The 13,495-nt window shown below is 47.2% G+C and overlaps 3 protein-coding genes across 3 annotated transcripts; all 3 read left to right on the plus strand.

Annotated features, from left to right (window-relative positions):
- Nucleotides 1–819: 819 nt before the first annotated feature.
- LOC131095275 (feather beta keratin-like) lies at nt 820–1,185 on the plus strand. The gene has a single exon (XM_058042945.1). The coding sequence runs from the start codon at nt 820–822 to the stop codon at nt 1,183–1,185; it is 366 nt and encodes a 121-aa protein (XP_057898928.1).
- Nucleotides 1,186–6,925: 5,740 nt separating this feature from the next.
- Nucleotides 6,926–7,288, plus strand: LOC131095277 (feather beta keratin-like). The gene has a single exon (XM_058042948.1). It carries the CDS (start codon nt 6,926–6,928, stop codon nt 7,286–7,288), a length of 363 nt encoding a protein of 120 aa, XP_057898931.1.
- Nucleotides 7,289–12,575: 5,287 nt separating this feature from the next.
- LOC131095299 (feather beta keratin-like) lies at nt 12,576–12,914 on the plus strand. Its single transcript, XM_058042977.1, has one exon. It carries the CDS (start codon nt 12,582–12,584, stop codon nt 12,912–12,914), a length of 333 nt encoding a protein of 110 aa, XP_057898960.1. The 5' UTR covers nt 12,576–12,581.
- The last annotated feature ends 581 nt before the right edge of the window (nt 12,915–13,495 follow it).

Consider the following 13,495-nt stretch of genomic DNA (forward strand, 5'->3'; position numbering starts at 1 on the left):
TGGGTGGCCAAGTGTGGAAATTTCATTCCAGAGTGCAAAGACATCTCCTGGAATGTTAGGGAGTGGGATCAGGGATTGTGGGGTGGAAGGGAAAGAAGGGGAAAAAACAGAGCAAAGCTGAGCACCCCTCAGAAATCGGGGAATTTTGGTTTTATTGCTGTGGTCAGATAGAACCCATGGAATTCCTGCTTTTTCTCACATCCATGGATGAGTTGCCTGGGAAAAATTCCAAAGACCTCTTCTTCAAGGCTGCTTAATGACACTGAAATTTGTCATTGAAATTTGTACCTCTTTGTAGGCAAAGTTGGAGCCTTGAAACGAATCCTCCCTTTCATTTTTCCAGCTGCCCGTGGACCTCTCTCCACAGGTACATTTGTGGTTGGGTTTCACTCCTAATTTCAGCTCCCCCAACGCTCTGGGTGCGCAGATCTGGGTCTCTCCAGACATGCAATCAAAATCCTACAATTAAATTAATGACACAGGTTTGTTTCTTTTGTTCTGCTGCCAGTTCTTGCCAGGATCACTGACAGCCCAGAGGACATTTCAGCCTCTGTCTCTATTTAAGAGTTTGGTTTCCTGCTCAGCTCCTGGCTCAGTTCCTAAAAGGCTCCTTGGAAAGTCGCTGTCCCGATAACTGAACTAAAATGAGTAAATGAGCTGAGCTGAGGAAATGCAGGTGTGACATGGATCCTTTGAAAGTTTCTGTCCTGATAGCTGGACTAAAATGAGTAAATGAATTTAGTTGAGGAAATGCAGGTATGACACAGCTCCTGCCTTGCCCTCAGGTGTTCTCCTCTATTCCAGACCTCATCCCCAGCCATGTCCTGCTACGAGCGATGTCCCCCCACATCCTGTGGCCCCACCCCACTGGCCAACAGCTGCAACGAGCCTTGTGTCCGGCAGTGCCAGGACTCCACTGTGGTCATCCAGCCATCCCCCGTGGTGGTCACCCTGCCCGGGCCCATCCTCAGCTCCTTCCCCCAGAACACCACCGTGGGATCCTCGGCGTCTGCGGCCGTTGGGAGCGCTCTGAGTGCTGAGGGCGTCCCCATCAACTCTGGGGGCAGCTCCTTGGGTTTTGGGGGCTTTGGGGGTTTTGGCTCAGTTGCTGGGCTGGGCAGTGGCTACAGCCGGCCCTACCGGCGCTACAACACCTCCCGCAGCGGCTTCTACGGGCCCTGCTAAGGAGGGAGGAGAAGACCAGGAATGCTGAACCCCGACCCGTCCCTGGAGAAGGACTGAGCTCACGGCGTCCAAAGCGGGGTCAGATCCCCACAGCTCCACCTGAACAGAGTCCATCAGACCCTGGAATGAGGCCACTGCTCCTGTTTTACTCCTGGGTGTTTCTGGTCCTCTCTGTAGCTCTGTTGCTCGGTGTATTTGGTACTACCTGGTGTAAAGTTTTAAATTTAGGTTGGAGGCGGGACGTGGTTCTCAGGGTGGGCTGGAAGAAGAGCTCTGCCTTGGGAACATGTCCCCCTAAGCTGAGCCTTTCCCCCCACACCCACCCCTGGCGCTTTGCAGGGTTTTAATGCTCTTGTTGGGATTAATAAAATGATGCTTTTATCATAATCTCCTGAGTCTCCTGATGGTTTTTTTCCTTCCCTCCTGTTCTTATTTGAAACTTATTCAGTTTCATTTTTTTAGGTGAAATTTATCATTGAGTAGATCAGCAATAGTCTGGGGGAGCTGGGAAGGTTGGGAATGTGCGGAATCTTCAGCTCAGAGTGTGGAGAACTCTGAGCACCTCCAGGATCTGATTTAGATTTACAACAGCCACCAAAGGCACTAAACCAGTCCATTATGGGGGGAAAAAAGGGGAAGAAATTCTCTTGTTGGGAAGATTTGGGGCATTCCAATAAACCAGTTATACAAATAATGTCTGCAGCAGGTTGAGCTGTCCCCAGGAGTTAAACTGCTCATGGTTTATGTCTCAGCCTGGCATGAGATGAAAAACCTCACTCAAAGAGCTTCTTTCATCCCTGGGACCCGGTGTTCATTTCAACCCTTTGTTCCATCACACCCAGGGCTCTGGAGCCAACACAACACAACAAATTTCAATTCACGCAGTAATTTGTCAAGTCTTTGGTGCCTCACCTGTCCTGGGAGCTCCAAAGGAGTTAATTGAGTGTGGGGAGTGCCAAACTCCAATGAGCCAGGGTTGGTGTGTCCTGGTTCTCCATCCAAGGGCTCCAAACCTCTTGGATGAACTCCGGGGGTTAATTAGGGAGCTGGAATCCCTGCCAGGCTGTTAATGAGGCCGTTCCCAAAATGGGATCTCCCCTCCAAGAGCAGAAGTTTCTGTGCCTGGAGGGGAGGATGAGGAGGAAGAAGCTTTCCTGGGTTATCTCAGTTTTACCCATAAAAAGGAAGCAAATTTTCCTTGGAAAAGATCCCTACTACAAGGAATGGATTTTGTAACATATCGAAAAAGATTCTGGGCTGTTGGGTTGTGGAGAGTTTGTGGAGAGGGAGGAGAAAGACTCTCCTTTTTCTCCTTTTCTCCTTTTGTAGAAAAACCTTTTTGTAGAACAGACTCCAAAAAAGAAGAGAATCTTCATGTGGAGAAAATTGGAGGAGTTAAAGGATTTAAAGGAGATGAAGATTCATTTTAATTTTATTTTTTTAAATATACATGCTTGAAAATTTTAATAAAATAATTAAAGTTTTTGAAGGTGTTTACCTTGAATTAGGTGAAGTTCTTTGAGTTTTCCTGACTCACCAATTTTGACTGAAGTTTTTACCCAGGGGATGCAGGCGGCCAGATCCCCCACAACCTTGGGGAGCCAAAACTTTGCATATTTGAGCCATTAGCAAGAAATAGCAACTTTGAAGTCCTTTATTCCTCTGAAGTCCAAGCCCAGTCTTTGTACAAAGCCTCCTCATTTGGAGTTAATTCCTATCTTTTGCTGAGTTTTCCCCATCCCAGTTTTTTGCATCCTTTCCATGCAGGAATTTCCAGCAGGGACAAATCAAGCTGTGATAAATGGGATGAAGAGATGGGTGCAGCTTCTCCTGACAGCACACAGCCTCTAACCCCCTAAATTTGAACTAATCTCCAACATCCAACTTCGTGTTTAATTTGTTGTGAAAATTGCTGCACATCCTGGCCACTTCCTGGGATTTCGGGCAGGAATGGGGGTGGCTCAGACATGGAAATGATATTAAAATTCATGTTTGGGTAGAGAAATGCAGGATTGTGGGCGTTTGGGTTGGCTGTGGCTTGGAGAGGGACCTTGGCAAGGGCACAAGGGCAGGGAGTGACAGGACAAGAGGGGTGGGTCTGGAATGACAGAGAGGGGGCTTAGATGGAAAAAACCCACTTTGTGCATGGGGTTTATCACAATTAATACTGTCAAATCCTGGCTCCCAGGGGATGGATCAGAACCCCAAATTCACCAGCCTGGGTGGCACCAAACCTTGTTCTGTGAGGAAGGTGGAGCTGGAACCCAGGGCAGCACTAATTACACTCATCCAATTTGAAATGTAATTAAAATCTGCATTTGAAAGCTTGCAAAAAACAGGTCTGAAAAACAAACAAAACCCTCCCGTTTTGGGTGTGTTGTTTTGCAGAGGTTCTGGTGAGTAAATAATTTCTCCCCTCGAGTGTGAATTAATTTCTGGAGCTCTTTTCTGCTGTTCCCAGCAGAATTCCAGCTGGGAATTCCACACTACCCCAGCTCCCTGCAGGAATTCTCTGCAGATCCATCCAGGAGTGAGTGACATTAATTTTTGGATAAAACCAGAAATTATAACAGAAATTGTGTAAGTTTATTAGCCCAGACTAAGATGCCAAAGCAAACCTCAAACCTGAGTGATTTTAAAGTTGTTTCGTGACAGAATCTGTATAAAATTAACAAGGAAATGAGCTCAAGTTGGGTGTGAAAATGGAGGATTTCACATCTCCCTGTGCCTTCAGGGGGGTTCTTTGAGGAGAGGTGAGGTCGCAGACTCTGCCTACCCCAAAAACCATCTCAGATCACACATCCACAGCTTCTTCTGCCTGGGTTGGGCAGCACATTCCAGCCAGGAACAGGGGGTGGTTGCAAAACCTCTGAATTCCAGGCAGATGTGGCCAGAGGGGCTGAATTAAACACCTTAAACCACAGGAACACCTTGGATTTCAAACAATTCCCAATCCAGGGTGATCTGGATGAGCTGGAGAGGTGGGACTGGGCCAAGCCAAAGGGCAAAGTCCCAAATCCACGTTGGGGCAGTCCCAAGAATCCAGGGAGGGGATTCTGCCCCTCTGCTCCACTCTGGGGAGGTTCCACCTGGAATTCAGTCCGGCTTTGGAATCATGTCCAGTTCTGGAATAGTGTCCAGTTCTGGAATCGTGTCCAATTCTGGAATTGTGTCCAAATCTGGAATAATGTCCAGTTCTAGAACTGTGTCCAGCTCTAGAATCGTGTCCAGCTCTAGAATCATGTCCAGTTCTGGAACTGACCTGGATTATGGTGGGAACCTCAAATGGTTCCATGAAGTCCTCACCATCTCAGTCCAGAATTACTGAGAGAAAAGCAAAACTCAGCACAGGAGGAAACTCAGGAGCTGCAAGAATTTTACAAGAGGCTCCAAGTCTTTGAGGAACTAATTCTTTATAATGAGCTAATTAATTACAATTCAAAACGAATTGCAGATGCTGCACTTGCCAGGGAAATTCCCTCTGCTTCTCCGTGGATTTTGGGGTCACCTCTGTGCCCGGAGACTTTACCCAGGGATGACTGTGAGTAACCTCCCAGTTCCATTTTGATTAAAGATCTCTTTTTTCAGACGTTCAGTCACTCACAGGTGTCTCAAGAGGATGTTCTCACATTATGCAAAAAGTCTTAATTATAATCTGAATATTTAGATCTGGCCTTGATTACAAAAATCTGGGAACTCTTAATTTGCTCACTTTAATTCATTTCAAAATCAGGCCATTAAGTCATTCTGAGAGTACAATAAAATAAAGGCTTTAGTTGGAGTAATATTTATTGTAATTGCTTACAAGGAAGTCTCCAAAGAAATTTGAAATGTTGCCAGATCTGTTTTTAAATTCACAGCTGGATTTGAAACGTGCTTTATGTTTTCCAAGCAAAGTTTGGATGAAGGAGGAATAAAAAGAATGAAGAAAAATTTTTAAAAGATGAAAAGAAACTGTGGATGACGTTATGCAAGTTAATTCCTCAACTAACTTCTAGAAATATTAAGAATAATAGGAAATATTTTTAAATAGCTGCTAATTCATTAAAATATTGAGAAATAGTGATGAATGCTCAGGTAAAAACAGACAAGGATTTTTTTTGAGAATCCTCCTGAAATATGAGATGGCTTGAGCCGAACCTTGAACTTTTCCTTTTTGATTTAAAATAAAGCAGCTGTAATTCCTGCAGATAGAAACAATGGCATCAATTTCACAGCCCAATTGCTGCCCTGCACCCCCAAATCTCTGTAACATCTTATTAAATAAAATACAAGAATTCAGATCTAGGTCAGGGATCTGAAATGTGCCCAGGATGGGATATTTGCATGGTGGCACTCCAATAAAGCTGCTGATAAACTTTGAAGTCCTCAGGAAGCTCTGCCCAAGCCAAACGAGTTTCTGTTCCCAGGGGATCCCCACAGAGACAGCCCTAATTTAAATGTGATTTGCATGTCTCAGGAGTGGATGTGCCAGCAGAGAACCTCGGGGTTAATCCCTGCATCCAGGACTGCTCGTGGATTTGGGGTTGGAAAAGAGCTCCGGGATTACCAATCCCAACCTGTGATTGATCCCTTGATGTCCCCTCATTCCTGGGACACCTCCAGGGATGGGCACTCCAAACCTCCCTGGGCAGCCTCTTCCATGAAAAAATTCCTTCTTCCGTGGAAAAATTCCTTCTTCCATTCCCAGAGAGCCTCTCCATGCCCAGAGGTGTCCAAGGAGTGAGCAGACCTTGGGCTGGTGACCAGGTTGGCGTTGGGAACACCTCGGACTCGATGACCCTGGAGGTCTTCTCTAACCTCACGCATCCTGTGGAAAACAGCTGGAAACAGTCATGGCTTGCCTTCCAAAACCTGCAATTCTCCATGAATTCCCCCAGGATTTACCTTGCAGGGGAGGGTGCTGCATTATGCAAATGAGGCCTAATCTCCTTTAATGACACCAAGCAGATCCCAAAGGGGTTTGAAGGCTGAATAAATCCCGCTGAATTAATCCCTGCAGTGTTCCCAGAAATGAACCCAGCCTGGAATATTTTAAGATGAAAGCACCCTGTGGTCAGATAGACAAACCACAAGATAAGGAAGCGAAGCAGTAAAAAACACAAATACTGAGGCAAAAAACCCTGTAATCAGTCGTGGCCCATAAATCACTTCTTGCACAAAGAGTGGCCCAAGTTGTTGGGCAACTCAAAACTCGGTATAAAAACCTGAGCAACTCCCAGCTCTCCCAGCCACTTCTCTGCCCTCCTTTGCCTTCGTGAGTAAGGTGAGTTTGAACCTTTTATTCTCTTTCTAAAGCCTTGATTTTGTAGCTTTTCCCTCACTCTTCTTGCTGCAATTTCTTCTCAGAGGGAGGAAGGGGTTTTATAGCAGAGAAGGAGTTTTGTGTTGGTGGCGAGTTATAAAAATCATTAATTAGCCACGTTAGCTAAATGGCTATGGGTTATTTATTAAATGGGTTATTTATTAAAGGGTTATTTATTCAGTTTGGGGATCCAAGGCAGTTTTAAGGTTGTGAAGCTGCAGTTTAATATCAGCAGTGAATCCTTGGGCCTGTTCAGTTGCATGACCGCGTCCCACCGCAGCCCAAGAAGAGAATTAACCTAAGGCCAGAACACCAACAGCATTAAAAATCCAATTTCCTTCCCAATTCCCAACCCTGAAAGAACCCCTGGAAAGCTGCTGATAAACGTGGGTGTAACTCAGCTCCTGTATTCCAGAATTCCTTCTGGCCACAGCCATGTCCTGCTACGACCTCTGTGCCCCAACCTCCTGTGGCCCCACACCGCTGGCCAACAGCTGCAACGAGCCCTGCGTCCGGCAGTGCCAGGACTCCACCGTGGTCATCCAGCCCTCTCCTGTGGTGGTCACCCTGCCCGGGCCCATCCTCAGCTCCTTCCCCCAGAACACCACCGTGGGATCCTCAGCGTCCGCGGCCGTTGGGAGCGCTCTGAGTGCCGGGGGAGTCCCCATCAACTCCGGGGGCAGCTCCTTGGGCTTTGGGGGTTTTGGGGGCTTTGGCTACCCCGGGCTGGGCAGTGGCTACAGCCGGCCCTACCGGCGCTACAACGCCTCCCGCAGCGGTTTCTATGGGCCCTGCTAAGGAGGGAGGAGAAGACCAGGAATGCTGAACCCCGACCCGTCCCTGGAGCAGGACTGAGATGATGGCCGTGGTTTTTGGATGCCACGTGAGATGCCCCCCAGCCTGGAGTTAAAGGAGGTGTGGGAGTTTGGCATCTCCCCAAACCAGGCCTTTGCTTGTCTTTTGTTGTGCTTTACTTCGTGTTTCTCATCAAATGTCTTGTCCTGCTTTTTTGTTTTGTTGGTTTTATTTTTTTGTATTTGATAATAGGCAAAATATTAATTGTTGGCAATTGTTGTGCATGGCTGGATTAGCACAGGTCATTCGTTGATGAAGAAGGAAGATTTCTGCTCGCTGAGTGTGTCTGAGTGGGTTCTGTCCTTACTGAACCATGGAAATGTACTGCTGACTTTTTCGTTTCTTCCTTCCCTTCCTCAACCCATTAAATTCGTGTTGCATCACCCTCCGAGTCTGCCTGGCCTTCTTTGCTCTCCCAGCCCCTTTTCCAGTGCCTTTGGAAGTCCCTACTTCCAGAAAACACCACGCAAATAATTTCAAAGGAGAACGAGTCCGATTCCAGTGGTGGAAAACTTTTAAAACCAAGCCTAAAGGCAGAAAGGGACCCTGCAATGGGTGCCTCCTGCTGGGAGATAAACAGAGAATTTTTAAAGATGCGATACTCTGGAAAAATGTTTTAAAAGAAGGGCGCTCAGCTGAGATTCCTAAGGGAATTGTTGAGGGAGAGAAGCAGCAATTGGAGCATCCTTTTTTGGGGTGCAGCATCTCCTGGCAGCTGAGCTCAGCCCCTGGTGAGCCGTAGAAGGATGGGGAGCGTTTCTCCCTTTGGAATTTGCTGGGTTGGGAAGCAAGTCTGGGACAGAGAGATTAAAGGACTAAAATTTAAAGAATTTTTAGTTCCAATCCTCTCTTAGGGTTTCTTAAGACAGAGCTGAGCTTTATCAGGTGTGGCTTTGCTCCTCCTGGATTGGGACTAAGGAGTGGTTTAGACACCCTGAAGGAAAAAGGTTTGGAAAGCTTCCCCTGAGGGCTCTGGGTGACTCAACCTCCTGTCACCCCTTAAAATGTCTGATATCTCTGAAAAGTCTCACTTGGAGTCTTTGTCTGCCTGTCCAGAATGAGGCTGAACTGTAATTAAAGATGCTGATGAGCTTCTGCCAACTGCAGTCATTAGCAGAATGAAATTAAAGGAGGTAAATGAAAGAATTAATAATTTTAAGGAGGTGGTTTTTTTAATAAACACCAGAAGACAGTGGAAAGCTGTCAGTTTGATGTTCTATTACAGGACGAGCTTGGTCTGGATTAAATGTTTAATTTAATATTTTTTGCCATCTCAACTGAAGCTATTCCCTGATCAAAGGTGATGAATTCTAAGAAGTCCAATGGCTCCAAAGTGCTGTGACTGAGGCACTGCTGAGAAGGTGCCTTGGACAGGTTCAGGTGGATATTTCTCATAACAAAATTAATTTCCTTACCCTTGCAACTCCCTTCTCATTAATTGAACCAAATCCCTTCCCAGGTTGCAAAATACTCCCATCAAATTTGGGATATTTCCTCCAAACATTCAGAAATCACATCAGAATAAAATATGACCCTCAAGCACCAGTTCCCCCTTCATTCCTGTCCCAAATCGCCTTTTGGGTTAAAACCTGGTGTGGCAACCAGTAAAGCACAATTCTGAGGGGAAAAGGGAAATCTGGGTGGGTTTGCAGTCACTTAGAAAGTGATTTATTCACTGCTGCAGAAAAGGAGTGGGAATATCCTGTTAGAATGTTTTCCACAGGGAAGTATTTCTCCTGAAGATCTTGGTCCTACAGAAATAAAAAATGCCATTATTTTTTCAGAAATATTTTTTGTCAGCAAAAATCCCTTTCAGCACCAAATTCTGCGGAGCTGAGGCCAGAGCTGCAGCATCTCCTGGGTTTATGGGGAGAAGGGAAGAGGCAGGAAGGCTCTCCAGAGCTTTTATGGCTTTCTGGGGCTGCCTGGAGGATCCCAGACATTCCTGCACCTTTTATTACCCAGTCCCCGCAGGAGCTGTGGGTTTGCTTTGCATTTGGCTGGGTTCCCAGCAGGGAAATTGGTTTGTTTACTGTTTATGTTCATGATGGTTTTTCCTGGCCGCGGATGAAACCCACGACCCGTGAGGCCGCTTTCATCTCCCTGCTTTGCATCCATTAAATATTCCCGGCTCCATCATGCCAACTCCACCTCCCAAAGTGGGGGTGAGTCAAAATCCCATTTGTTTAGGACTTCTGGCATTTTGGACACACACCTGGGAGCAGCCCCTGGTGTGCTAGCGAGTTTTAATTGGAGTCCTGAGTGTGCAATTCCAGTCGTGATAAGTGTCCAGGAGATTTCAGATCGCTGCTCCTTGTAATCTTCCCAGGAGCAGCATCCCAAAAGCTCTCGGCTCCTGGGAGGAGAAGATGGAGGCATCCAGACAAGCTGGACTTAGGATCACCTTCAGAAGTGGAATTTGGGCTCTTTTTATCTTCTCTGTAGCTTTGGATGAGTTGGCTTTCAAACCACAAGCTGGTCTTGGAATTGATAGATAATTATTGTTATAAAGGAAAGTCAGGGAATCATGGAATGGTTTGGGTGGGAAGGGGCCTCAAAAATAATCTAAACCATGGGCAGGGACACCTTCCACTATCCCAGGGTGTTCCAAGCCCTGTCCAACCTGGCCTTGGACACTTCCAGGGATGTGGTAGACACAGCTTCTCTGGACAACCAATTTTTTTAACATTTTTGTGCATGCAGCAAGAACTTTGGGAAAGTCTGGTCAATCTTGAGGGACAGGAGAGTTTCCAGACATCGTGTCATCATTTTGGGTCATCCCAAACTGGGGACACCCAGTGACTGAGTTGATGCAAATTCTTATTTGTATTTCAAGGACAAGGTGGAAGGATTGGAGCTGATGGGGAAGTTTTGTGGAATCCATCAGGAATCTTGGCCACCCCTTTGAACCCCTGGTCATGTTCAAAGAGTCCTTCCCTGCCCATTTGCTGATCGTCCCCCATTTGCATGTCTGAGTGGTCCAGGGAAATGTTTGGGGAACTTTGAAGATTTCTGCTCTTCAGAAGTCTCCAACCAGCCTTTATTTCCCAGGAGATGTTGGGGCAGATACTCCCAGTTCGGTGCTGATTTGCCTGTCTCTGCCTCGGAGATTAAACACCACGAGGGCTTGGAATGCTTGGCCCTGCCCTCCAGTCTGCTCCGGCATTGTCTGCGATTACTTTTTAATCTGGAAATTGCCTTTGAAAAGGAACTGGAATTGCTGCACGCTGAGGTGATCTGTGAGACGTGCAAAGTGAAAGCCAGAATTGCCTTTCAAAGAAGGAAAAAAGGAACAGGAACATTACAAACGTCTCTAAATAACTGCTATTCATTTGGGGAACAATTTTGCATAATGGTGTGAAGCCCAGCAGGGGAAAGTAATAATTTAGTGGCAGATGTAAAAGGCTTTGGCGTCTTTGATGACCCCAAAGATGAGCTTGGGCAAGGCTTTGAGCAGCCCCAAATTCCCAGGCATCCTCCAGATGACCTCAATCACTGTCCTGGTTTAATGTAGGGAGAAAACCCAACCTGGAGACTCCTGAGATGAAGGACTTGGACACTCAGTTCCCAAATTGTGTCTCAGATTCCGTCATGGGACCGTGGTGGTTTAATAATAAAGGAATAGATCAGATGATGCGCCTCTTTCATGCTTTCTGCTGAGTCAAGAAAATAAAATCTGTTCCCTCAAATAACCCATTTCTCAGTACCTTTGAGAGAGGGGAAGTTTAATCAGCTCTAAATGCTTTCTAATGATTTTATTTCCTTTATTTTTGTGTATCTCCTTCTGTTTGAGAGGAATTTGGTGAAACACTGAGGCAGAAATAGGAATTTGTGCCCTTCTCAGAACGAGGTGTGCCAAAAACTTGTGCCCTTCGTGCAGGGGGAAAGGGATTTCACAGGGAGGAAGGTCACTGCACCTTTCCCGATGGTTTCATTCATCCTTTTCATGGTTCCTTGGGATGCAAAGCAATTTCCTGAGTAACCCAGATGAATCAGCCTCTGATCAGGAGTTAACCGGGCTCGTAAGATTTGAGGATAAAAGAAACCTCACCGGAGGAATGCATGCATTACAGGGAGGAAACGAAATCCAGGCAAGAACCACAAACAGAGAGGAAAAGTAAATCCCCAGCCAGGGGTACTTTGCATATGAGGAATCGTTAGCAATTGGCTGCTAATGAGCTACACGCACAATTTGTGTCCCAGGTCCTCGGGCTCTCTGGACCAGGGTATAAAACCAGCCCGGTCTGAGGAGCTACAACCACTCCTGGCCTTCTTCTCCCTGGAGGAAAGGGTAAGTCTGATCTTCTTCCCATTTTCTTTGCGTTGTTGCCGTCTTTGTGTTTTATTTTTCGAGGTTTGCGCTCTTTAAAATTGCTGGGGAGACTTCGAAGCAGCTTTTTCTCCAGGGAGGGACATTCTGTGAAGGGTGGAGGTCGTTCCTATGCTGAGCCCGGATTTTTTCATTTGCGTCACCCAAATCTTTCCATCCCAAGAAGTTCCGAGCTCTGCCTCAGCACTGCTCAGACCTGGGAGCGGATGTGAGGAATCTGTGCAGAGCTTTTGGCTCTCGGGATGGAATCACAAAATATTCGCTGTTGGAAGGGACCTCTGGAGATCTCCTGGGGCAAGTGGCACAGGAAAGCCTCCAGGAGGGTTTGGAACGACTCTGGAGAGGGAAACTCCTGGGCACGAGTGTCTGAATGTGTCCAGAGGGAGATTCCCTGAACTCCCTTGCTCAGAGCTACCTGTGCCAAGGCCTCACGGTGAAATTTCTGCTCCTCATTTTTACTTGATGAGGATTCTTTTTTGTTGTTGTTTAGTTTTGGTTTTGGTTTTTTTTTTTGGTGGGTTTTTTTGTTCGGTTGGGGTTTTGTTTTGTTTTGTTTTGTTTTATTTTTTCATTTTATTTATTTATTTTTTATTTTTCTCTCTGTTTTGGGGCGCAGTTTCTCCTTGCTTTCCTGACTGCCTGCTCCCTCACCTCCCCGCTTATTTCAGGGCTGCAGGAGGGAAAGGAGAGCACAGAGTCGCTCAGGAGGAGGTGGAGCTGCCCTTTGTGGTGTAGAGAGCTCTGAACTTCACCGAAATCCCCTTTCAACCCCAGACCAACCCTTCCTTCCACTCCCCACGCACTCCTCGCGCTCTCCATCACCACAACAGCTTAATTACGCGGCTAATTACACCTCGTTCCTTGCATTCCAGAACTCGCTGCCTTCCAGACTCTCACCCCACAGCCATGTCCTGCTACGACCTCTGCGCCCCAAACTCCTGCGGCCCCACCCCGCTGGCCAACAGCTGCAACGAGCCCTGCGTCCGGCAGTGCCAGGACTCCACCTACGTGATCCAGCCCTCTCCTGTGGTGGTCACCCTGCCCGGACCCATCCTCAGCTCCTTCCCCCAGAACACCGCCGTGGGATCCTCGGCGTCCGCGGCCGTCGGGGATGCTCTGAGCGCCGGGGGAGTGCCCATCAACTCGGGCAGCTCCTCGGGGCTCGGCAGTTTGGGGTACTCGGGTTTGGGGGGGCTCTATGGGAGGTCCTACCGGCGCTCCAACCGCTGCGGGCCCTGAGGGAGCCGCGGGAAGGGATGAGCAGGAGATGGAAACGCGATCGGATGCAGGAAAGCGCGATCGGATGCAGGACTGAGCCCGTGCCCACCCGCTTGCTGACCCCCGCAGCTTTGCCCTGAGCTCCCGGCGCTGCAGGAGCTTGGCTTTCCCCATTTGATGCCTTTCTGTGCAATCAGGGAGGTGAAAAATGTCACTCGATTGTCGCTGGGTGTCCAGCTGTAAAGCACTGCCTGGAAATGGGTGATGAATTTTAATTCGTATTCAACCCTTCTGTATTGAACCCTTCTGCTTTCTTTTGCTGTATTTTTTTTTAATTCCACTTCTTGCTCATTAAATAGATGGCGCATCACAATTTGTGGTTTGCAATGTTCCTTCTCTCTCTTCCTCTTTGGAGCCTTCTCTGGCAGAAATTTGCCCGTGCATAAATTGTGAGTACCAAGCAGATCTGCATTTAAGTTACACCACGCTAATCACTGAGGAGTTAGAGAAATATAAACAATGAGTAATAACCTTTTTTTTGGGGGGGGGGAAATTTTCCCCCTTTCTCATTTCTGGAAGAACGATATGAAATATTGTTCTGG

The sequence above is a fragment of the Melospiza georgiana genome, chromosome 33 (genome assembly GCF_028018845.1).
Source record: "Melospiza georgiana isolate bMelGeo1 chromosome 33, bMelGeo1.pri, whole genome shotgun sequence".
NCBI classification, from domain to species: Eukaryota; Metazoa; Chordata; class Aves; order Passeriformes; family Passerellidae; genus Melospiza; species Melospiza georgiana.